Source organism: Urocampus carinirostris, chromosome 1, assembly GCF_059441175.1.
Source record: "Urocampus carinirostris isolate Australia breed hairy pipefish chromosome 1, RoL_Ucar_1.0, whole genome shotgun sequence".
Classification (NCBI taxonomy): Eukaryota; Metazoa; Chordata; class Actinopteri; order Syngnathiformes; family Syngnathidae; genus Urocampus; species Urocampus carinirostris.
The window spans coordinates 43,872,082-43,898,741 of record NC_142349.1 but is presented as its reverse complement, the minus strand read 5'-3'; the positions used below and the strand labels follow the sequence as shown (position 1 = coordinate 43,898,741).

Genomic DNA, 26,660 nt, shown 5'->3' with positions numbered 1-26,660 from the left:
AGGGGAAAGGATGCTGCTCCCTTTGAGATCATGATGTGTTTTTTTTTTTGCATATTCAGCTCTACCATGACCTACCATTAATCGGGAGAATACTTCCCTTTAAAATTATGTAGATAATACATAGATACCGGTGTTTGTGGCTAACGATATGTTAAATTTATTGACAATCCTACTTTAGTTTTCTTCAGAAGATAGGCTTGTCACGACCGGGGGACCCAAATGCGTAACGTTTCACACAATGCTTTATTAAGGGATCGGGGAAGTCAGTTTGAGAGGAAAAAGACAGTGATCTGATGCTTGCCGGCCAGTAGGAGCGAGAAGCCCTTGCGAACCAAGCGTGGTCGGAGATCGGAAAAAGACGGGCAGCTGGGACAGGAGACGGAGCGTGATCGGAGATCGGAACAAGTCGGGTAGCCGGGACGAGGGGGAATTCAGGGATCGATACAGTAAACGAAATCGGACAGGACCATACTTATTAAGTTTCGGAATTTTGAAATCGGGAGATTTTTGCCCGAGCTGCCACCCCCTCTCCGAGCTGCCACGCCTCCTCCGAGCTGCCACGCCCCTTCGAAATCACATGTGCAGCAATGAATGACCTCACGACTTAGACGAAGCAGTTGCGTTTTGGCAGCAAGCCGGTATGAACGAACCGCTAACTCGGTATATGCATAAACAAACGGAAAATAGAGACTGTACATTTTCTACAGTGTCTTCTAAGTGCAACATATGGACGATTGAGCCTGTAATTTCTACGGAGTCCTCAAAGTGCAATAATTTTTTATTATTCGGGAGGCCATCTGGAAATCGAGAGAAATTCATCTGGCGGCTGGAGACTGGAATTAGGCATTTGAATCGGGAGACTCCCGTCAGAATCGGGGGACAATAAATATGCAGGATACGGGTAGCCGGGACAGGAGAACGGATCTTGGATCGAGGATCGATAGAGGAAACAGGTCGGGATCAAAACGGGAGCCAGAGTCAAAAGTGCTTGCCTTGCATGCGCTGAGGTTTGCAGACGGACTGACCAGGAGTGAACGAGAATGACCTGTTTAAATAGGAGGTGGACTAATTAGGGAACGAGTGGCAGCTGGGGCTGAACGAGTGAGCGCAGGTGAGGGCAATGACACGGTGTCAGTGAAACTGCATCTGGTGAATAAAAAAGAGCTGGCAGATCAAGGGAAGACCACGTGCTTGTCAGACACACCACCTCAGACTACACCACACCCCCGCCCCAAGTTCTTTTGCACTTTCTGTTTCAGAATGCTGAGTTGAAAAGGATGAAGTCAGGTATCACAATGGCACCACTACATCTACTATTCACCTCTGTGGGTTCCCTGTTTGCTCAAGTCAGCTAGGGCTCAAAGATGCGCGGAAATAAAAAAAAAAAGAAAGAAAAAATGCAGTGACGCAACATGTTTACAAAATGTTTTTCGTAACGCGGTACAGTACTCATTCGTTACTAAGAATAGTAATAGTGTTCCAGGAACATGTTACAGATAGAAACGCATCAGTCCTAACACTGACCACAAACACTCAAAGCTTATTAATTACCCAAAAGAAGGTATATTGAACATAAAGTATTCATAACACAAAGAGCGCTTTTCTTTCCAAATTTAAGTTAGAGAAAATGAATGTAATCTCCAACTGGTCAGCATGGGGCAGACCACAATTTTTGACTCCTAACTCCGCCCACCTCTGCATTGATGAGACTATTTGGGGGAAATCGTGTTGGCACGACTCGACTCCATCAATACAAAATGATGATTTCCCAATTATCTTTTCACTATCATCTTTTCAAACGGAGTCATTGGCTGCCCTTTCTCACCTATTGTCTCCCACCGCCTGCCTATTGTTGTAAAAAGGCATTGGAAGTCCATCATAAATCAAAGCCCCCGCCAACTCTCTCTGGGGAAGGAGGCGTAAATTAGCGCTCCTCCTCTCTATTTTGCTCCCTCAATCCATCCCTCGTCATCTGCTCGTCTACCGTTCCACTCGTACATCGTCATCAGGCGAACGAGGCAGCTCGTTGCTGATTCTTCCAGTCTGCACCCCCATCCTCTCCTCGTTGCTTCCTCGCTCACAGGGAAGCCGAGTAACCTGAGGCTACATTCGTGACTCCCACATCCCTCTTACCCCCACGAATCCTCCCTACCTATATCCCACTCCCCCCACCCCTCTTCTCTACGCTTGCATCCCAGCCTGGCATCTGTGAAAGCTCAGGCAAGGGAAGAAGCAGGAGTAGGCGCACTTAATCAGCATGGAGGGCAGTTTTGACACCGAAGAGAGTTTTGATGACCCGTCATGTCTCGCCCCGCAGCCGCCCGGATCCGTGTCACCCGCCAAAAGTCGAGTCCACGAGGTGAAGGAGACCAAGACCACGGTAAGAGACCTCCTCACCAATCCTTAGCCTTTCTGCATTCTGGCTTTCTCTGTATTTGACTCCCCCCTCTGTAAGCAATTCAATCTATTTATGGTTTATGGTGCTGATTGCATTAGGGTTGAGGCCTCTTTCCACCTGTCAGAAAAAAAACATTCTCTGTGACGCTGAATTACAAAAACTCTCCGAAATGTTCGATATATCTATTTGAAATGTATGGTAGAATACCTGGAGAAAACATACAGAGACTGGGGGAGCTCATGCTTAGTGGAGGTATGAATCATGAACCTCATACCTGTGAGTCAGACATTCTAACCAAATATTCACCATGCTTAATTTTAATGAGCACAAGAGGCTGATTACTCCCTTCTTAAAAAAATCACTGTTTCTCGCCGTTTCAATTTTTTCTTTTAATGTCGCATGAAGGCTGATAGTGAAGGGGGTGGGGGAAGTTGGTGTTAATGCCTGTTTTGTGACCCGCGGCCAAGATGCAGCAGGTCCAGTTTCCCTGGTTACAAAAACCTGGGCTAACATTTAGCTGAATTATTGTGGCTAAAAGACACAGGACATGTCTTTTATCTTCAGCAGTTTGCGGAAACAACAACCACACTACATGGGGTTTTTGGGGATGGGTGTTGTCAATGGAATATTTAGCATTTTACTCCAAATTGTGACATTTTTTCTCAATTAATGCAAATGCACCTCATATCGAAAGAAATGCTTTAACGGAAAATTTTGAGTTATCATTTACATACAGTAAAGAGACGCCCCAAAATGAGCTCAGTAGGCATGATGTAGGAATGGGAATTTGGAATGAACTGACACTTTGAATCTTTTAGTATGTAACTCTTTATGAGAATATCTAGTATTAATGCCACAATACTTTCAGCTCCGATATCACATATCTAATATGCTGGAGTAAAAAAAAATGTGGTTGGATTCAGGACTTGCCCAAGCCTTCATGGGCCTCTAAGCAAAATTAGATTTGGGGCCCCCTGTTACTTGTTAATTTGCATACCTACTAGAACTTATTCCATGTTGTACTCCAGGGGTGGGCAACTTTTTGGAGTCAGGGGCCGCATGTGACATGTTATACTGCTTTTTAAATAAATTAGTTTCATAAAATTGGTTTTGAAACGACCACAATTAGGGCAAAATAGTATATCAGGACCTGTTTTACGCACTTCATTGGTTACTTAGTTTTGAAGTATTGCTGTGTTTTTTTTAGGGTTTTTCAGTATTTCTGAAGTCAGATTTTTATTGAAGTTCTCTAGTTTTTTGTTGTTACTGTAGTTATATTTTTGTGCTATTTTTGTAGTATATCTGAAGTAATTTTATGTGGTTTTGCCATAGTAGTTTTTTTACTTTTGTTGTGTTTTAGAAGTACATTTTTTTGTTGTATATCTGTAGTATTTTTGCAGTATTTTTGTGCTATTACAGTAGTTTTATGTTTATAGTATTTTTGTAGCATTACTGTAGTATTTTCTTTCAGTATTTTTGTACTATCTTTGTTGTATTTTGTAGTATTTCCATATAAGAATGTTTGTTGCATATCTGCATTATTTCTGTAGTATATTTTAATACAGTGTTACTGTAGTTTTATTTATGTAGTATTTTTGTGATATTTTCATAGTTTTTTTAATATTACAGTATTATGTAATAGTATTTTTTTAAGTATTTTGGTAGAAGTATTGTTGATGTATTTCCAAAGCAGTATTATAGTACTATCTTTGCAGAATTCTTCTATATGTCCATCTAATGAACTCCTTTTTAATCCCGATTTGTGTGCGTGCGTGCGTGTGTGTGTGTGTGTGTGTGTGTGTGTGTGTGTGTGTGTGTTTGTATGTGACTTATGGGCTCCGAAACAGCTGAACCAATTTTCGTGAAATTTTACACAGTTGTATTTTAGGGCTCCACAAGTGTCTTTAGCTAAGTTTTATGTCAAGGCACCCCAAAAATATACATTACAAAATTGATAAACATCTGCTTTCGAAAGGTCTTTAACGCCCTCTGACGCACATATTTTGTACTGCAGCTCCCACCTGACCACCCCATACAATCAGTAAGACTTTAACTTGTAACATGGCGAAGACCAAAGAGCTGTCCAAAGACACCAGAGACATAATAGTACACCTCCACAAGGCTGGAAAGAGATACTGAGCAATTAAAGCAAGCAGCTTGGTGAAAAAAGGTCCACTGAGCAAAATGGAAGAAGCTTAACATGACGGTCAACCTCAATCGGAGTGGAGCCCCATGCAAGCTATCACCTCGTGGGGTTTCCATTATTCTAAAAAAGGTGAGGAATCAGTCCGGAACTACACAACAGGAGTTGGTCAATGACCCAAAAAAAGCTGGCACCACCGTTTCCAAGGTTACTGTAGGTAATACACTAAGACGTCATGGTTTGAAATCATGCAGGGCACGAAAGGTTCCTCTGCTTAAACCAGCACATGTCAGGGCCCGTTTTAAGTTTGTATAGGACCATTTGGATGATACAGAGGAGTCATGGGAGAAGGTTCTGTGGTCAGATGAGACCAAAATAGTACTTTTTGGTCATAATTCCACTAAGCGTGTTTGGAGGAAGAAGTATGAAGAGTAGCATCCGAAGAAGACCATCCCTTCTGTGAAGCATGTGGGTGCTTTGGGGGTGTTTTTCTGCACATGAGACGAGTGCACTGCATTAAAGAAAGGATCAAAGAGGGCCGTGTATTGTGAGATTTTTTAGGAACAACCTCCTTCCCTCAGTCAGAGCATTGAAGATAGGTCGTTGCTGGGTGTTCCCACACGACAAAAACCCGAAGAACACAGCCAGGAAGACCAAAGAATGGCTCGAAGCATATCAAGTTTCGAGCATGGCCCAGCCAGTCTCCAGATCGAAACCCAATTGAAAATCTTTGGAGGGAGCGCAGACTCCATGTTTTTCAGCGACAGCCCAGAAACCTTATTAATCTAGAGAAGATCTCTGTGGAAGAATGGGCCAAGTGTGTGCAAACCTGGTGAAGGACGGCAGGAGACATTTGACCTTTGTAATAGCAAACAATGGCTACTTTTCCAAATATTAACATTAATTTTCTCAGGTGTTCAAATACTTATTTGCAGCTGTATCACACAAATACATTGTCAAAAAAATTGTCATGCATTGTGATTTCTGGATTTTTCTTTTCAGTTTATCCCTCTCATGTCATGGTTGCCATGGCACCCAGTTGGCCGCGCCCATGTGTGTCACAGTTGCCATGGTGCCCAATTAGCCCCGCCCATGTGGCGCCAGCTGCGGCTCATTGAAAGATTGGCTTTCTGTCTGTATAAAGCTCAGTGCACTCTTGCTTCAGTTGTCTGCCCGTCAAACGAACTTCTGCCCCGCAAGATGTGGGTTCTGACTCGGTCCTCTTTTGTTGTTGGTATTTCAAGTCCGGTATTGTTCCCGTTTATTTTAGTCCCGTTTAATTTCGGGTTCCAGTTTTGTTTCCGTCTGTTTTTGTCCAGTTTGTTAGTTTCTCCTTTTTTTGTTCCCGTCTAGTTTCTCCTGTTTATTTTCGTTATCCTGATTCGTTATCGATCTCGTTGGTCTCTGGCTTCCCGTCTTTCCATGCCAGACCGGCTGCCTAACTTGCATGACTCCCCGTTTCCCGTAAAATAAAGGCTTGTGTGAGAGAGTCACGCGATTGGGTCCTGATCCTGTTCTGGTTCTTGACATCTCACAGTGGACATGCACCTACGATGAAAATTTCAGAAGCCTCCATCATTTCTAAGTGGGAGAAATAGCAAAATAGCAGGGTGTTCAAATACTTATTTTCTTCGCTGTATATATACACACACCCCACAACTTTACTGGGAGGTACAGATAATGGATGTATATATATATATATATATATATATATATATATATATATATATATATATATATATATATATATATATATATATATATATATATATATATATATATATATATATATATATATATATATATATGTGTGTGTGTGTGTGTGTGTGTGTGTGTGTGTGTGTGTGTGTATTGCTTTTCCAGTGATGTACAATAATATATGCACTTTAACATACAGTAGGTTTTTAAGTTGAGTATCGCGAATATAGAATGCTCAGCTTTACACAGGGACACACAAATTCATTCGCCAATGTGACGTCAGGTGTTTTTGTGCGCCTCACGTTACACTTGCACAGACACCGTTGCCATGGAGATACACACACATACAACGATGGTTGACCACCAGATAGCGGATGGCGCAATAACCTTGTTTTCCCCTTCACAGTGACTGGTTTGGGAAGATGTGGTACCAGTCTCATTTAAACCCTGATTAAAAATCAACAACATTTTATTCAAGCCTGGCAGAGAAACATCCAAGAGGAGACAACAGATTTTTTTCTTGGGGGAGAAAAAGTGTTGAGAGGGCAAGTCATGTGTTTCCTAGCAACAACCAAATTCTAGCTAGCGGCAGATCCTATTGTACATTTATACATTGTGATGGACCACCCCTATTGCGGTGTCATATGTTACCGACCAGGGCTGGAATGGGATAAGTGTGTCAGATGGCTAACGTCTGCATGACAACCATTGTCATGGCAACTGTCACTTTCATCTATCCGGCGAAAATCAAAAGGGGGACAACTCGCTAAATTGCCCACTTTTTAACGACGTGTCCCGTGGCAAATTGTACATGTGTGTGTGTGTTTGTGAGACTGTGTGTGTGCATGCACACGAGCATTTTTAGCTATTATGTAAGCCGGCTGTTTTAGTCATCTGCTAGTTGTCCACTGGGACATTATGGGATGGAGGCTTGGTGTTGGGTAAAGCAGTGTTTCTCAACCTTTTTACCACAGATTAAGGATGGTTAATACATAGTAGTAGCAGTCAAGTAGATCTAAATAAATGTGACTTGACTTGACTTGACTAGATAGCATTCAGAAGTGTCACTGCTGCAGTTCCCATTTGTCCAATGTTGTGCAAATTTGGTCAAAGATAATTTTTAACGGATTGTTTAAAGGATAATATGTACTATGCTACCGTAAAGCCTTGTGTAGTATGTGCTCACAAACAATAAATATGGCACAAGCAAAAAAAAAAAGGAAACTATTTGTTTTCTTTCTGTGCAGCCAGGTGCCATACAACCCACAGCCCGGTACCATTCCGCGGCACAGTGATTGCGGACCACTTGGACCACTGTGCCAATTAAACCTCACCTTGTCTCATTGCCTCTTATAAGAGACAGAACCGTTGTACTGTGCAATGATTAAGCAATGTAACGTGTTCTGAATCTTAACAAGCATGTCATTCATTCATTCATTTATTCATTTTCCAGCCACGTATCCTCACTTGGTTAGTGGGAGTGCTGTAGCAGACAACTTTGGGCAGTTGGCAGGGGAAAATTTAGTCTGGTTAACAGCCAATCATAGGGCAACCATGTATTAAATGTATGATACCGTTTTTCCCAAATTAAAATGCTGTACATGTCAGCAATTGTTTTGTTCTAAAGCGATTAAGTGGGGTCGATCTACCATAACTGTACCCAAGGTTGTCACGACAACCAGATTTGCAGGCTGCTCTATAGTGGGCCAATATTTTATGAGGAAGGCAGAACTGGAGCTTATTCTAGCTGACATTGGTCCTCGAGGTCTATTACACCCTTAATTGTTCGCCAGACAATGACAGGACACGTAAGCAAATGATTGACTGATCATTCGTCACATAGACCTGTTCACCCACTGGGAATAGACATGAGTGGGCAAAGTGAGACCACATGTAGTCAAAACTGGACAGGTTTGTGTCAAAACAAATCGAGCAAGACTCCCTGATCAATTTATATTTACAGTAATCTTTCATTTCTCGCGGACATTGCATTCCAAAAGTTCCTGCAATAGTCAAAGTCAGCAAAGTAGAAACATTCATTTATGTATTAGATATAATTGGCATATAAAGTGATGTGAAGAAGTATTTGCCTCCTTCCTGATTTTGTGCTTAAGATAATCAAATCAATTTTAATATCACACACAGTCGAAATAAATATAAAATGCAACTTTGAAATGGTTTAATTCAAGTGTTTTAAGGCACAAAAAGAAATCGAATCCTATCTGGCCCTATGTGAAAAGGTATTTGCCCCCTAAACTTAATAGCATGTCTGGCAATAACAAAAATCAAACATTTACGATAATTGCTAATGAATATTTCACAAGGAGGAATTTTGGCCCACTCTCGCTAAATATTTTCAAACGTGCCATTTTGGAGGGTTTTCTAGCATGCACTGTCCATTTAAGGTCACACCATAGCACCTCAATTGGATTTAAATATGGATTTTGACTTGGCCACTTCAGAACCAAGAGTCTTGAGGATAATCAAAAAGCTTTTACGTGAGATTACTCTTTGTGTTTTTATGTGTTTTTTGCCTGGGAATTCTGTCACTGAATGCCATTTTTTGGCCGGTGTCTTTCTCATAGTTGAGTCATGAACACTGACCTTAACCGAGGCTGCGTTGCTGCCTCAGGACCATGAACACTTGCAAGTCTACGTCTAAAAGGCTGAAAACACCGAAATGAAGGTTCTAATGTGGCCATGTAGAAATCCGAATTCAAATTCAAATGAGATACTTAAATGCACAATTCATGCAAGAAAAGTATTAAATTTGGGGATTTAAAACAATTTTTCTAAAAGTGTCGGCCAAAATTCCTCCACAGCGTTGTGAAAGACAATTATCATTTTTTGTAATTGCTGCTGAATGTAGCCCAACTCGCTATTGGGTTCAGGGGCCAATCACTTTTTCACATATGGCCAGATAGGTTTGGATTTTTGGGGGGGCTTGATAAATGGAATCACCATTTCAAAACTATTTAGTATTGTCTGTGCGATATTAAAAATTGATTTGATCATCTGAAAACTTTGTGAGTGATAAAAATGCAATAAAAACAAAAATCAGGAAGGGGACAAATACTTTTTCACGGCACTATAATATAAGAATATACAACTCTAACAAAATAACAACTATAGATTAACAAATAAAAACGCAGAACTCAGAATTGTAGTTGAATATATGAATGAATGAATGAACAGACGAACAAACAAATTAAGGAATGATATCTATTGCCATTACACAATAGTACAACAAAATTGGAGGGCTGCTTCTTTCAGTGTAAGAAAACATTGTGGAGAGTGGTGGGCTAGCTTCATGTTTGCATAGGGGATACATGTGTCAAGCTAGGTCTCCATGATGACTAAAACACAATGAATGTAGCGGTTTCCCACAAGTTGTAGTTCTAGGCCTTTTTATGGGTAATGGATCCGGCGTTGGTGAGAAACAGGTTCGGCAGGGGTGGCTTGTGGGAGATGTTCTGTAGCCGCAGATGTAGGCTGTACCTGTTGCCCGGCTATTGCGCCCTCTTCTGGACCTCATAACTATCCATGGGGCACTCGTTGGTGAGAAGCATTTCTTATCGCTATTCTAAATTTTCTCAGACTCCGGTTTCTTTGATGAATTTATTTTTAATATAACAAGTTTCTAATATACTAGCTGTAGCCGTGTGCCATGCTTAGCAGTTTGTTTTAGTGTACATATTGACTTGTGCGCCTACACTTTTGTTGGGCCGGTGTATGCTGTGAGATATTACATTCACACGCGCAGTCACATCCACCCAATGCACACACACAACCATCGCGACCGTCCCCTTTGATAGCATTTGCTGTGTGTTTTCTACTGCAGAAACCGCAAAAAGTAAACGGTTATATCGTGAAGTATTACTGTACACAATTTAGGGATATAGACGGCCTATATGGTAACTTGTGATTTGAAATGTCAACTCATACTTGCCAAAACACCAGATTAGCATTTGACTGTGAAGCAGATGTGCAAGCTACTCAAGCACTGCCAACTGCTTAATACGCAAATCAGCACCTGACACCATTTTGTTCATACGTGTGCATGTGCACATGCTCTGGTCTTGTGGTGACAGTTTATTTGACACCACTGTGAATGGTTCTGTGCATGTATGTGTTCGTCTAATGATCACAGATGGTGTGTGAGTGTGTATTGTTATTATGTAATCTTAACCGTGAGACTAATTGGAGACGTGCGCTTAAGTCTTGACACGAGCCACACTGACCTTAATAGCCACCCCCACCCTCCCTCCACCTCCCTGAGGACTTCCATGTTGTCGTGGTAACCAACATTGACGGCTTGACCTTTTCCCCCTCCAACAACATTGTCAGAAAAGTCAAGTCAAGTCAAGTCATGTTTATTTGCATGGCCCTAAATCACAAAGAGTCTCAAAGGGCTGCAGAGACCAGTGGCTAGTACAGACTACTGACTATTAAGTCACCATCCCCTCATCTAAAACCTACATGAGGGCAAGGAAAATCTCAAAACCTCAGCATGCGGAAAAACCTTGGGAAGGGACTGCACATGATGTAATCATGTAAACATTGCTTTACATCAGTGCTTAACATTAGTGGTCAGCAACCACTGGGCTGCGGACCAGTAACAGACCTTGGGTCGTTTGGTACTGGGCCACACAGAAAGACTTACTTTAGAAGAAAAAAGTTGCCTTATTTTTTGCTTATTCTGTGTATCACGAACTTTGTTTACCTACATAAGAACTCAAATTTTGGGTGCGCGTTACACACAGGGTTTTACAGTAGTATATTACGGTATTTGAGCCATGATGTAACATCATTGACCACATTTGCATGGCATTGAATGCAACGATAATCCAACCTAGATCACAGTAGTGAAAGCGTTGAATCCTAATCACTACACAACTAGGGATGTGGATGACGTAGGAAAAGGTATTCAATTTTCATCATCACACTACAGTAAAAACTTGTTCAATACGTGGGGGCCTCGATTAAAATAGTTTACTGACATCGTAAACTATGAACACAATACCAAAACAAAGTTTGCAACGTGTATATTCAATGTCCTTTAGAGTGTGAGTCATTATCATGTACAGTACACCAAAGAGTTGCTTCCCTCGTTGAGCTTTTGTGAGTGGATTTATCTTTCAGGATGACTTTCTGTATTATCAATTCTATTGCATTTGTTTCTGGTAACGTGATGATGAGATCAAATCAAATGCCTTTTCCGATGTCATCCACATCCCTGGTTAATACTTAATATATTATTGGGCCGGGCCGCAGGAATATTGTCAGACAATAAACCGGTCCCTGGTACAGAAAAGGTCGGGGAACACTGCTAAATATCACAAACAGTTTCTACACGCTCCATGCTGAAACTCCGTGTTTGTTTGGCCTTTTGTTTCGACTTTGTGCAGATCAACGGCGTGACATTTCCACTTCCTGGAGAAGGACCCGAGCAACAACTGCTTAAACCCAACGAATGGAGCTATTGCGATTACTTCTGGGTAAGTTCCACAAAAAATCAAAAGCCTTAAATGCATGTGCAGTGAATCTTGCAGGCCAAAAAAGGTTTTCTACAGCACCTGAGATAATCTTGATACATTATTATATCTTACACCAGGAATCGTTGGGTACATTTTTATTGTACGTTTCTTCTTATTGAAGAACAGGTTGATGATAATAGATTTTTGGACTTTATTGTATTCCAATTCAAATATATTTAAATAAAAACATGTTTAACTCAAGTGAATCATAGACAATTCCTATATTTTTTTCCTTCAAAGTAAATTTATGCCACCTTTGTTCAAATAGAAACTAGAGGCTACTATGATGCCTGACAATACCGGTTTATTTAATTTGATGTTTATGTTATTGGGATTTTTATACCCAGGAAATGTCTATTATGCTTGTGGAAAATGAAAGCTAACTGACAGAGCCATAAGAATACTATATTTAGCTGATCAGACTGGAAGATATTTGTCAGGCTTTAAATACATGTAAATATGGCCATTTTCAAAATATGTAACATTCCATCAGTACGGTGTTCTGAAATTCCTTCCTACCCGTCGAGACCTCCTAACCCTGCCTAGTGCGCATGCACATGCATGACACTGATGGCGTTGTTCTGAGAAATGTGTACGTTTTTGTCTTACCCATCATACATGCGTTGAAAAGTGATACATTTTTCAATTGAAAGTGGTGAGTCCTTATAGATTGATTTTCGTTTTTATTTTGTCTCATTTGACTCTTTTGTTGATTCAAAATACTGTTTTCTGACATAGATTTTAAGCCTGGTGAGTTTTCTGTGGGTTTTCATGCTTTTTAGCATGGTGTATGTTGACTAAGGTAATCACACCGTGCATGTACGCATGCCAAACCTCGTTTTACATCATCAGTAAAAGTTCTGTTTGCAAACATTTTCAGTGATAGTGTTTTTGGTTTTACTTGATTATAAAGAATACAAAAAGGCGGTCAGAACGTTTCAACAGGGTAGGACGTTTCAGCAGAACAACGGCCCTCGGCTTGTAGCCAATATTTTTTATTTGCCCCTTCCGTTTAATTGGCGTTTAAATGAATCAATAAATTAGAAAATCATCTTATTATCAAATATGATAACAATTTAACATTGCTTATTCAAACACCAATATGTTCAACAAAACTTAATTGTGAACTTCTTGCTTCTGCTCTTTTGCAGACGGACAAGAAGGACCCCCAGGGTGCCACATCAGTAGGTGGCTTTGAAGTTCTGCTGCAGAAGCAACTAAAGGGCAAACAGATGCAAAAGGAGATGGCCGAGTTTGTCCACGAAAGGTACATCTAACATTTACAAGCCATATTTGCTTTCAAGAGAATCCGCTCTTTAATTACCAGGAAAGCTGAAATGAAGTGATTGAATCTGGTGATACTTCATTTGCATTCATCTCTAATAACCATATTCAGATTCTTAAAAGAAATAGGTCACAAGTAATGCAATTACTGGTATATTTAACCCACATTGATTTCAGAAAACTGAAACTTTGGTAAAATGTAACTTTTACTCACTACACATGCAAATCACATTTCATCATCTTAATTCTGCTTTTGTTCCAGAATCAAAATTGAGGAAGAATATGCCAAGAACTTGTCTAAACTTTCCCTCAGCACTCTGGCTGCACTGGAAGAGGGGTGAGAGCAGCGCAACAATAGATATTTGATTTTATGAAGAGGTGTACATAAAACTTTTACCTCTGACATTATATTTTCATCCAATTTTAAAGTGTTAGTCATGACCCAACCATATTGATTTATCGACTTGATGAGCCTAATGGGATGTTGCCCAACCAGTGTGCCGTTAGATCTTATCTCGTGTGCTGCAGGAAATATCCTGATGTAAAATTTGCAAAAAGCATGCCATTGTTCATTATCTTTCACCCGAGTAGGAGTGAAAATCCTTGAAAATCAGTCATTGGCAGCAGATTACCAGTTTTTTCTTTTTATAAACAAATTATCAGCTCAGGAAAATATATTCGATAACTCACTTTGTTTAGAATTACATTGCAAGAGAATAATAACATTAACCAAAAAAAAAAAAAAAAAATCTTGCACTCTTGCTGATTTTAATGATGTTTTATGTTGAAAAAAAAGGTCTTCAACTGAAAAACATCTTTTGCTTATTCTATGTATTATTTCTCTAATTTTTCTAGAAAACAAAAATCCAAGATATGTCGTAAACTCTAAAACCAGGTTAATAATATAGTAACATCAAAACAGTACTGATAAATTATCAACCAAAACGGATAACCTGTATTACCTCCTGAGCCTCTGTGGCCACAGACGATAAAACCAACTTTCTACTGTTAAGATATTCAACATAATTATTTAGTCTTGGAAAAATATGAAACATGAAACTGGTGCAGGGAAACCAATATTAAAAATTCTCAACGGACAGTGTGTCTCGAGAGGTTTTTATGCAAAAAAGGTTAAACAAAAAAAAACGTTGGAAAACACTGACCAAATGATCTATCTGCAGGCTTAGGGAGTAACGGAATACATGTAACGTTACGTAAAAATGTCATTGTATTCTATTAAAGTTACAGAAAAAAGACCTAATCAAATTTGAGATATATTTTGTAAAAATAAGCATGACTGTACTTTGCAGGATTACAAATGTATTTAAAAGCATTTTTATGTTGCACATTATAAAGGATACTATTCATGTCCGCTGTGCATTAGTTTGAACTCTTTTCATTGTTTTCCTCGTTCGCCATATTTGGTCACACCGCTCTCTCTCTGCAGTCTTATTTATTTCACACACGCACAGCACACACACCCTTTACCCGCAGAGTGCCTGACTACAAAACATGACTATATGACCAAAAATCTCACAAAACTAACAGCATAGCTCCATGTAATTAAAGTGCAACTTACAAGACAACATCACAGACGAGTAGAACAAATGAAATAATATAAAATGTTGAACGTGATTTAATCCCTAGGAGCGTGTGCCCTCTTTCACAGCATCCTTCCAAGTATCAATTCATTCACTTTGTACACTCTTTCACGTGTGTCTTACATTCACATATACATAATAGACTCATGGATGAATTGTGTGTATCGTAATTTAGATTGCTGACACTAGAGAGACAGAGAGATGACAAGAAGTTCCAGAGTGCGTCGAAAATTTAGAATTGAAAAGCTTGTGTTTTAAACAATATTGGGTTGTTGATGTACTCCTAATGTAAACTAAAATTAAGCATATCTTATCTGACAGGTGATTCAGAACTCTATCTTAATACATTTTTAAAGTAACCCTCCCAACTCTGACTACCCGTTGTGTTAAGGACACTGGGAGAAGCTTGGACATCGCTGAAGAAAAGTCTACATGACGAGGCCGAAGTTCACCTCAAGTTCTCCAACAAAGTAACCTTTTTATTACTTTGCTTGGCTGGTGTCTGGTTAGTGATGCAGTTACGCATTAATGTAAATTGATCCTCCTCCGTAGAGGCACATAGTACTTAATTAACCAGGCAATTGGATTGTTGAGTGCTTGCTTTGGTTAGTTCATCGGCTTGTTAGTTTGGGTGAATATTGCTAAATTGGGTGTTTTAAGTATAAATTAGCTAACAGTTGCTTAGGTAGTAGTTTGAGAATCTATTGGAGTGAGTTGTGTTTGGTTTATCAGTTAGTTCATGAGTGTCTATTGCATCCTGGTAGGATGACATTGTTGTGTTTAGCTTCACACCGAGGTTGAGAAGCCGCTGTTGACGTTCCGAGCCGACAACTTCAAGAAAGACCTGAAAAAGTATGACCATCACATTGCAGACCTCCGGAAACAGCTTGCCAGCCGATATGCCGGCGTCGAGAAGGTACTAATTGTCTCCAGTCTTGATAGTCCCTTTAGCACAGTGGCAGCCCATTTATCGCGATATACTGTACATTGCGAAAATTTCAGGCCCGTAAAGCTCTGGCCGATCGTCAGAAGGATCTGGATGTCAAGACGCAGCAGCTAGAGATTAAACTTAGCAACAAGACGGAAGAGGACATCAAAAAGGCTCGGAGAAAATCCACTCAAGCAGGTACCGCTTGAGTCTTTTGAGACTGATGACAACTCCATTAATAGCAGAAAAACGGGGTGGTTTTTTTTAAATGAACGTGCTACTCTTGTTTTCTAGAGGTCATCCTAGAAAGAAACTTTTTTTTTCTTGGCATGTAACTGTGTTAGTTTCTTTGAATTTTCATTTGTTTTCCCATACGCTGGATTTTACCCATTACTTCTACATTCTCCAAAATTAATTACTGTTCCATTAGAAGAGAATGTGTTTTTATGTACTTTTACTGAGAGAGCTGTACGGAATTTTGAACTTTTTTTAATCTGTTGTCGTCATCTCCTGGCTCATGTCTTTTTTTCAGGTTCAGTCAGTCATTCATGATGCATGTACAAGTACAGTATATGCATTTCTTAGACGCACTTGAATAAACTTTTTTTTTCTTTCTTGGGGTTTGGGTTGGCAATTGGACTTTACTTGAAGCAAGCCTTATCCTACTTTCACCATTTTTTCAAACAAAAACAAAAACAAAACCCACATTGACGAGCATGATGCCACTTTCCAGCACTCCCCCTACCACTAATTCCTCCTCCCTAATGATTTCTGCTCCAAACAGCTTTGATAAAAGTAAGTTAAAAGCAGATAGTGTCAGGGAGGACCAGAACAGAGCAGGAGACCCCAGAGCGTTCGTACAGTTCTTTATTTGGGGAAGCGTAAGGGTTAGCGGGAGACGTGATCAATCGTAGCGTGGGACGAAGGCAGGTCGAATCAGAGGCAGGTCGGATCGGAGGCAGGCAGGCAGAATCAGGTAAACAAGAAGACACATGTAATCGGGAGAGTCTTACGGGGTGCAGAAGTAATCCTCCGACAAAGAGTTCTCCGCGTAACGCGTTTAAAAAGGGAGCATTAACCAATCAGGAAGCACATTCCAGCGCGCCACATGATTACCCCAGGTGGCTCCACTTGGGTAATCATGACAGATAGGTGCAGCCTCCACCTCAGTTGGGCATAGTTAATGTATTAATAAAGAAAACATTTGACTTTTAACTTTTTAAGGACACCTCATACGACGCCCTCCAACATTTAAATAACGCTCAAAATTAGTTAGAAAGTCCAAAAACAATGTTTAAAATGAGCAAAGCAAAATAAAAGATATATATCATACTTAGGCCTATTCTACTAAAATGTGAACTCAAAATAAATGTAAAGTAGGAATATTATTTGAACTGAACAACATTATCTCCCACTACAACAAAAACAACTTTACTTTCAATAATAATTTTTTAAACACTTGACACAACAACTTTGCAGCATAACTGCTGCTAGAATAACTACTCTTTTAACATGAGTTAAGGTTATATCAATACGATGTCATAAGTAGACTAGAATGGCTGTGCACCATTAGAGCATCACCCATGTTGAAACACGCAACAGTTTTTGGGGGTGGCATTTCTCATTTTGGCAGGGTCATTATCACATCAGAATGAAAAACCCAAAGTGTAAGAGTGAGTCCAGATGGAGACTAAAATCCTTAAATGGGGGTACAAACAGCCCAAATATGTAATTGTGAAAACAATAAAAATTAAAAAAGTTGCTGTTCAGTCATCCTCCTGCTCTTTTTTGTTGAAATGCTACAGAGTCGACAAAACCAAACGTGCATAGTCAGCCTTTTGTGGCATTTTTCACATCAAGGGTAACCTAGCTGACTGCCTTTGAAAGATGGTGGTGATATCTAAACTCATTTTCTTAAATGGACAGACACACACATAAACAAACAAATAAATAAACAAACAAACAAATATATATCTATATACGGTGTATATAAATTTGCATACTTAGATCCCAGACAAAAACCTTATCACCACCCTCACTTTGCTCGCGTGTGATAACAACTATGTGTGTACACGTTTTTCAGGAGACGATCTGATGCGCTGTGTGGACCTTTACAACCAGGCTCAATCCAAGTGGTTTGAGGAGATGGTGACAACCAGCATGGTAAAGTAAAAACAATGATTTATGTTTAATGGAAAAAACAACAACAACTTATTTAACAGGGTCTCACATAATAATGGTGTACTTTTTCATGTCGATCATTGGTTTGTTTAAGTCTACCCTAAAAATGTATAAGCAAATTCCCTTTAAGCTTTTGTCTATGATTCACCCAATTATTGTGGCATCCTCTCAGGAGCTGGAAAAGCTGGAAGTGGATCGTATTGAGTGGATCCAGCAGCATCTGCGACAGTACACAACGCTGAGGCACGAGACGGATATGTTCAACCAGGGCGTGAGTTTTAACCGCTTTTATATTTGACAACATATTGTTTTTTTTAATGCTATTTTAATCACAATAATGTTACCTTTTTACTTGCTGAATTGAGAAAAATCAAATTTAGCTATAGTTAGAAGATACAACAAATAACAATCGCTCAGACATTTTGGTCTTTATTGAAATCATAAGCCGTTGTTTACACAGAGGCTATATTGAAAACTGAGAACTTATTGGCTTCTGGAGAACCTACTTTTATACTACATAGTACAAACTATATTAAAGGAATGTTTGTTACGTCTATGTTGACCTTTTTTTTCTTTATTCAGTATGTTACATAGTTAGGCCGCGTTTTCAACCTTTTTTTAGCCAGGGCATTCTTTTTTAATCACAGAAGGCACAACGTCCTTAATAAATGTTTAAAAACTAACTCCTAGCAAGAGTTACATGTTATTTAGTTTTATTTCTTTGAAGGTAAAAGTTTCATCTTGCAAAACTGACAGTATACACTTTTTTCTTATCATTTGTGGTCGTCCTGCCTTAGAGGCCAATGCAGTTATTCATTTTGGTTGATAATTTTGCTTTAATTTTGGATTCTAGTATATTTTTTGTTTTAGTTTTTTAAATATTACCACGTGTTGATGTTTTTCTATAAATACAGCCATATTATACATAAAATTAGCAAATAATTATCTGTTACTGGACCCATAAATATTTTTACTACCGGTATGTTCTATTTTTTTTTAGTAGCATAAATTAATAATTAAAATTATTCAAGTTAAATATAAGATTTTTACTTTATTTGATAATAATTTTATTCCCTGTACTACCTCATGAACAAATAACTAGGATATAAAAAAAAAGTACTGTAGGGGGCAGCACAGCGGCGCAGTGGTTAGCGTGAGTGCGGCACAGTTCTGAGGTCATGAGATCAAACCTTCCTGTGTGGAGTTTGCATGTTCTCCCCCTGTTTGCATTGGTTTCCTCAGGGCACCTCGTCAGGTTAAATGGACGGTCCAAATTGTCCCCAGGTGTGAATGAGTGAGTGAGTTGTCTGTCTCTCTGGGCCCTGCAACTGGCTGGCAACCAGTTCATGGTGTTCCCTGCCCACTGCCCGAAGATAGCTGGGATGGGCTCCAGCACCCCTCCGACCCTACTGGGGATAAGCGGTGCAGATAATGGATGGATGGAAGTACTGTAGGTAAAAGAATGTAAACTGCTGAGACAAATACATGTTAGTTACTTGGCAGATTACTGGAAGACAGCAAAGATAATGAATAATAGTGTGTCTGCTTGGAAAGATAAAATTGGGCAATTTCCTGTGGCACACGTCACAAGGTCTCATGGCAAACAATTAGTTAAGCGACAGCAGAAGTCCTTCAGGGGTTCATTTCATTGACAAAGTACATACCATTGCCCAATATTTGAATGCAATTGGTCAATTTGTTAGGGATGAATAACTGTTTTAGCAGCGCCTCTACAGTGATTGATTTGTTTTAAACAAAAACTATATGAGCATAATGAGGTACTATTTTTTATGTCCAGACGGTGGAGCCAGTGGACCAGCTACTGCTAAAAGTGGACCCAGCCAAAGACCGAGAGCTTTGGGTCCAAGACAACAAGACAGGTCATATCAGGCCTGTGGACTTGGACATTTGAAGTGATGGCTCAGCAAAAAAACAGAAACAGCATGTTCCAAGTACATGTGAACCCTGCTTGCTTTTTCTTGCTATAATTATGTCACTTAAGTGTTCTTCAACATATTGATGTGTCGTTGGAAAAAAAAGGCTTAAAAACGATTCACTTTTATTTTTGGATATCAACAAGAACTCCATGTGGAATATTTTCCTATTCTAAAAGATGGTTGATGCTTTTTCTCTCCTCGCATAAACCTGGAAAAGTTGGACGGCGTCACAGAGGAAAACCTTCTCGTGCCTCAGGTGTTTTCTAAGGAACTTCACAGACCACATGGCTAAATTTGGGTATTAATGTCATTGCACATTGTGTACTCGCCTGATACGTAAGCATATACGCAAGATGAAAATGATGTGTATATATATATATATATATATATATATATATATATATATATATATATATATATATATATATATATATATATATATATACAGTATATATATATATATATATATATATATATATATATATATATATATATATATATATATATATATATATATATATATATATTAGGGCGGGCAGCACGGTGGCGCAGTGGTTAGCGCTTGTGCGGCACAGTTCATGTCATGGGAACCTGTCGTGGGTTCAAATCCAGCTCCAGACTTCCTGTGCGGAGTTTGTATGTTCTCCCCGTGCTTGCGTGGGTTTCCTCCGGGCACTCCGGTTTCCTCCCACGTTCCAAAAACATGCATTTCAGGTGAATTGGCCGGTCCAAATTGTCCCTAGGTGTGAATGAGCGAATGAGTTGTCTGTCCCTGTGTGCCCTGCGATTGGCTGGCAACCAGTTCAGGGTGTCCCCTGCCCACTGCCCGGAAATGGCTGGGATGGGCTCCAGCCCCCCCGCGACCCTGATGAGGATAAGCGGTACGGCTGATGAGATGAGAGATGAGATGAGATATATTAGGGCTGGGAAAAATGTTGCGTTAACGATTCGCGTTATACCTTTCGTTAACGTGTGAAAATGTATTAACGCAACGATCAAAATTCCGCCCTGCATATGCCCCCGGGTGTGAAGCCGCCCTGTTCCAACAAATGAAGAAGAGTCACTTTCGTTTCCTGAGGCTAACGCGACGTAGCATTCTAGCGATGGAAAAGAGAAATGTAACATGTTTAGGCGGACCTTTTCGCTTTAAAACATTGGCCGATGGGGATATTGACAAGGCGAAAATGATATATATATGCCTTGCAAAGATTAATTGAAAGACCATTGAAACACTTCTTCCCTGGTGTATATCTTGAAAGCTAAGCACCCCTGTGTGGTGGTGCAGACAGTCAGCGGAACTCGTCAAATAACTTTGGATCAGTTCGGTGCAAGAGATGGGTGTTCTACAATGTTTACGTTAGGAACTTGAATATTTTATTTATGGAAGATTTGTCTTTGACACCACAAGCTTCATGCACTTTTCTTTTACTTGGTATTTTTTGGTTGGAATATTTACAACAGCTTTACAGCATATATACAGTTCAACAGTGTTGACTTGAAGTACTTGAATATCTTTGTTATGAAAGCTACCTTTGTCATTGCAGTCTGTATGCACGTTTACTGTACTTTGTATAGGCCTATACCATTTGGCATAATAAATGTAATCTTATTTTTCGACACATGCTTTTTTCATATTTACTGCTATTTCTAAAATCTGGATATAATAAATCAATTGTGATAAATTAATTAATTTATTTTAAAACCAATATTAAATAGTTAATTTATTTTAATCGATTCCCAGCCCTAATATATATATATATATATATATATATATATATATATATATATATATATATATATACATATATACATATAATCCATAGCACACTTACTGATTTACACATGAGTTACATGAAGCACAGAGATGTAAGGCACTAACCTACAGTGCCTTGCAAAAGTATTGCACCCCCAAGTACCTGTTGGCATAATGCCATATTTCAGGCTTCAAATTTATAGATAAAATACCTCAAAAGTATTTTCTAAGAATCAACATTATATGTGAAACAATCGAGAAAAGAAACCAAATTGATTCAACATTTTATATTGCGCTAACAAATAGAAATATGAAAAGTAGACGTTGCAAAAATATTGGCCCCATTTTGTATAACCTCCTTTTGCTGCTATCACAAATAAAAGTATTTTTGGGTATGTCTCTATATATTGTGCACATCTTTAAACAGAAATATTTGCCCCTTCTTCCTTACAAAAAAGTTTGAATTCCTTTCGGATTAATGGTGATTGTTGTGCACACCATTTTTCAGAACTTTCCACAATAGGCTATAGGACTGAGGTCTGGACTTCTTTGGCTTGGCCATTTTAACTCCATTTTATCACTTAGTTTTAAACCATTACATTTTAGAATCTGCGTGAACCTGCTCCCCATTCTAGAGTCTCTTCCTGACTCCAACAGATTTTCTGCCAAAATCACCCTGTATTAGACTCCATCCATCTTCCCAACAACTTTTACAATCACTCCAGTCCCTGCTGAAGAAAAGCAACCCTAAAGCATGATGCTGCCACCATCGTGTTTGACAGTGGAGATGTTGTTTTCAGGGTGATTTGCAATATTAATATTATGCAATTATGTAACGTTTTGCATCCAGCCCAAAAAGTTCCATTTTAGTCTCATCTGACCAGAGCACCTACTTCCACATCTTATTTGTGTCTCCGATGTGGCTTCTTACAAATGCCAAATGGGCCTTTTCATGTTATTCTTTAATAAAGGGCAGCTTTATGCAGGGTATGACTAATCGTTGTCTTTTGCACAGTTTGTTCCACCTCAGCTGTGTATGCCTGTATGTCATCCAATGTAATCATGGGTCTCTTGGTTGCTTGTCTGATTAGTATTCTCCTTGTTTGGGCCAAAGGTTTAGAGGGACTGCTAGGTCTGCAGGGACTTAATGCTGTCTGCGTTTTTTTTTTTTTTTTTGCATGCAGAGTGCTCCAAGAGATGTGCAAATGTTGCCAACTCAACTTGTATCCCATTCCTGCTTTGAACTTTTTCACAACTTTTTCTCGGATTTGCCCGGTGTGTTCTTTGGTCTTTATAATGCTGTCTGTTCTCTAGAGTCTACTGTTACAGACCTCTGTGGCCAGAAAGACAGAGCAGGAGCATTTAAGATGAGAATTTATGACACACAAGCGCACTCTGTCATTGTTCATCATTTAGGTCCACGTTGGATTATTGAAAAGTCATCAGGAAACTTTTTGAGTCATTTGACTGAGCTGAAAGAACGGGGGTGGGGGAGATATGTTTGCAACACCTTCATTTTATTTATTTTGTTCTAAATATATAATGGGGAAGCAATACTTTTGCTAGGCACTCTATTAAATTTTAAGTGTGAAAAGTAATAACTTAATGTACATTCAACTTAATTGTGTTTGCAGGATACATTAATTTATCGTGCAATTCACAATTGTTTTGTGTCCGAGTTACCAAAAGCAGTGGTCTGCAAGCAGTGGTCTGCAACCTTTTTCTGCCAAGGATCGATTAATGATTGTACAGATATTTTTCACAGAGCAGTAGGCATAATCCATCATTGTCATCGTTGGGTGTTAGTGTTATATATTTCTTTTCAGAAACTAAACACCAGGAGGTACACAAGAGTGCTGAAGATTTATATGCTCGACGGCAGCTTTTTAAAATTTATAATCAATTGTGCGGCCAGCCGACAGTTGAGATTTGGTAATTTACATATTCCAGATGCATACTGTAAAGCGCTACAAGATACAAACAGCCCGCGTCCCATAAGTGGTTTATGTATCTTGCATTATAAATATATAAAAAAATAACGTTTTTAAAATAAATTAAACACGTTCATGTTGTCTCTTTTGGGTCCCTTGTTTGCCAACATTTGTCTTATTTTTGCAACGTGTACAAAGATGACAGTCTGGTGGCTCCTTTGTTCTAGTTTTACATTGTAACTGCAAGTGGAATTTGTTTTTAAATATGTACGCGTGGGTATGTGTGTGTTAATTTTGTGTGTGCGTTTTTTTTTTAATTACAGTTGGTGTACCTTTGTGTTCTATCCTGTCTTTTGTTGTTTTGTTGACCTGTATTTTGGATGTTCAAAGTTTGACACATGTCTCATTTCTTTGGCAATGTCTGGCAATGTCTTTGTTTGGCACAATTTGGAATGCATTCTGTCATAATAATAATAAATATTTACCAAAAGACAAAAAAGCTCCTCTTGTAAAAGTCACCTCATACTCTTGGTTATGTAAGCCCAAAACAAGAGAATAACAACCTGCTGGGTAAACCTGATCTGTTTTTGTCCTGAGAGTTGGCAGGAAAGGATAGCGGGGCAGGTATTACACATGCTCACAAACAAAAACATGTCACTACCAAGAAGAAAATCCTAAATATAAAATGATGAACAAGATCAAATAGTTTGAAGGACATTCTGGTTTTCATTTTTTATTTATTCACGCACAAAGGAATTTTACAGTGTCTGTAAACAATGAAAAGGCAAAGCAGGAAGAATAACTGGAAATATAAAAAATGCTTGATTAATCCAATAAAATTCATTCAAACTAAAGGAAACATACCAAAATTTTAGAAAAACCCCATAAAGAACAACAACCAAAAACTGGTGAAATGGCGATTGAGTTAAATAAAACTGAAAATTTTAAAAAGAAAGGTATGGCGGTTAAGTGTGATAAATTGTGAAACGGTGTAAATGTGATTGTAGCAAACATTGCCGAGTGTGATAGCAGGGAGCATGTGTCCTAAAGTCATACCACCGCTCCAAAATTATGCTACTATGAGATACAATATATTGCATTTGTGATATTCCTTTACAACCATCATACTTACTGATTCTTCTAATCAGTCTTAATTTGTTTGCCAAGGAAAATCTCCTTCTCTTGCTGTTAAAGGGAATTGAGAAGTTTAACTGGGCAAAACGTGTTTTCTTGTCAAAGACTTTGTTGGGATGAATTGAATTATATGTAACATGAATATTCCGGTTTTAATTGCTCCCTTTTTTTTCTTTTAGCCATGTGACACAAGTAATGTGTGGTGAGGTTCCTTTCTGGTGAGGCACGGTTAAAATAAAATAAACCTACCACTTATTCATAATTATATTGCGAGAGCAGATTAATAGCAAGATATGAAAAAGAACGGACTAAATCTCCAAAACAACATACAAAAGCTCTCATAGATTTTTTTTTTATGTTATTGTCTTACTTTTACTTACATACTTGTTTACATTGTGTTGTTTATTTTGTAAATAAAATAAACTAGTGTACACTAATTATCATTGTTTTAATTTTATATAGTCTGTGAGTTAATAGGTGCCGAATTGTGTTTGGTTTATTGTAGCTTAATGATGGCTTATTAGGATAATAAGAGGAGGAATTGTGGGTGACGAGTATGTTACTTAGTTCACAGGCTTGCATGCCTCACCTGACTGCACGCCAGTGTGTGACACTATATGGTTGGATTCATATTGAAAAGCCACACCTTGGCAATGAATAACACCCATCCATTCATTTTCTGCTTAAACTGGTTGCAAGCCAGTTGGAGGGCACTTACAGACAACCATTCATGCGCTCACAAATCAACCTGCCATGCATGTTCTTGGAAGGTGGGAGGAAACTGAAGTGCCTGGGGAGAACATGCAAACTTTTGAACAGGGAAGCCAGTAGCGGCAGCTGAACCCTGTACCCTGTAACTGTGGGGCTGTCATGCTAACCACTCATCACATTATTGTCTAAATCAAACTCTTCAAGCAAGGTAAAGATACCTTGTTACTAACATTTCATTACCATTGATAGGACTAACATGCTTTAGAGGAACGCATTCTTGGAACGCACTTTTCTTCGACATGAGTACTGTAACATGTTACTCGTGAAATATTCGGACTCAATTGCTGTTACAGTATGGTGAGTTATTTCACTACTGACAAAGGGCAGATTATTAGTGAAAACGTATTTTATCTCGAACTGTCACTACAAAACATCAGTCATCACCAGCAAATTTGTTCATACCCTCAAAGTCAACCTTATTACAGATACGGTGGCGCTGTCTCAAGGACCAAATATGAGACACTGAATTTTTCATCACACAGATACTCTCCCAAACCTATCCATTCAAATTGTATTTACAATATCAAACAAAATACTGAATTTAGAGGGTCTGTTTATATGAGCGTATTTGGTTGTGTGTCTCTGGTAGCCAATTGTAGGCAGCACATGGGAAGAGGGCATGGCTTATACAGGAACAACAAAACAACTCAATCAATACGTAGTTGAGTCCGTTCCGGCACAACCTTCAGTTTGTGATAGGATTAACCTGCTTAACCTGAATAACCCCACACACACTTCTACCTCCTGCGTTTAATCAATGTTCTGATTGAACACGTGCAAACATTTTAGCCTTACTGTGCAGAATACGTTTGTGGAACTCCAGCTCATTAGAGGGCAGCACTGAGCTGGGAATAGAAACAATCTAATGCAATAAGAAATGTAAAATGATTATGTCAAATAACATTTTTAAACTCATAGACACATTAGGAGTACAGTACAATTAGAAAACATTTTTGGTGAGTTTTGAAATGTATTTTTGTGGGAAGTCCCCTATCACATGTATTTCCCTCTCTTACAGTGGTTTACTGGTTTGAAAATGAGAGAAAATAAATGCACAGGAGTTGACTCTACTCGTAAACAATAGTGTTTTACTTGTTCACAATACACTTTGTGGATATGATTTCGAAAAATGTGGCTCATTTAACATAAATTTGTTTTGTTTTGAAAACTAGGTATTCTCCACATGTCAGATCGGTTGGAGTTGTTATTTTTTTAAATAATGTTTTTTGCAGCGTCTATTCCAGGTATGGCTGTTTTTACAATTAGATCTGGTTCTGAGATAAAATAAAAGGTACTCTAACCCTCCCTATAATTCCTATAGTAGGATATGCAAAGCCTAAGACAGATACACTTTTATCTATTAT

At 38.9% G+C, this 26,660-nt stretch overlaps 1 protein-coding gene across 1 annotated transcript; it reads left to right on the top strand.

The window, feature by feature from the left end:
• The first annotated feature begins 1,908 nt into the window (after positions 1-1,908).
• Positions 1,909-20,094, top strand: LOC148374758 (growth arrest-specific protein 7-like). Its single transcript, XM_088340601.1, has 10 exons — positions 1,909-2,380; positions 11,648-11,737; positions 12,928-13,043; positions 13,323-13,397; positions 15,053-15,131; positions 15,446-15,577; positions 15,664-15,787; positions 17,673-17,752; positions 17,943-18,041; positions 19,569-20,094. The coding sequence occupies exons 1-10, from the start codon at positions 2,258-2,260 to the stop codon at positions 19,680-19,682; spliced, it is 1,032 nt and encodes a 343-aa protein (XP_088196727.1). The 5' UTR covers positions 1,909-2,257; the 3' UTR covers positions 19,683-20,094.
• The last annotated feature ends 6,566 nt before the right edge of the window (positions 20,095-26,660 follow it).

Coding starts and splice junctions, on each gene's coding strand:
- LOC148374758 (XM_088340601.1), top strand. CDS start 2,258: ATGGAGGGCAGTTTTGACACCGAAGAGAGTTTTGATGACCCGTCATGT. Junction 13,398..15,052: donor CTGGCTGCACTGGAAGAGGG/GTGAGAGCAGCG, acceptor CGTTGTGTTAAG/GACACTGGGAGAAGCTTGGA. Junction 17,753..17,942: donor AGATGGTGACAACCAGCATG/GTAAAGTAAAAA, acceptor GCATCCTCTCAG/GAGCTGGAAAAGCTGGAAGT.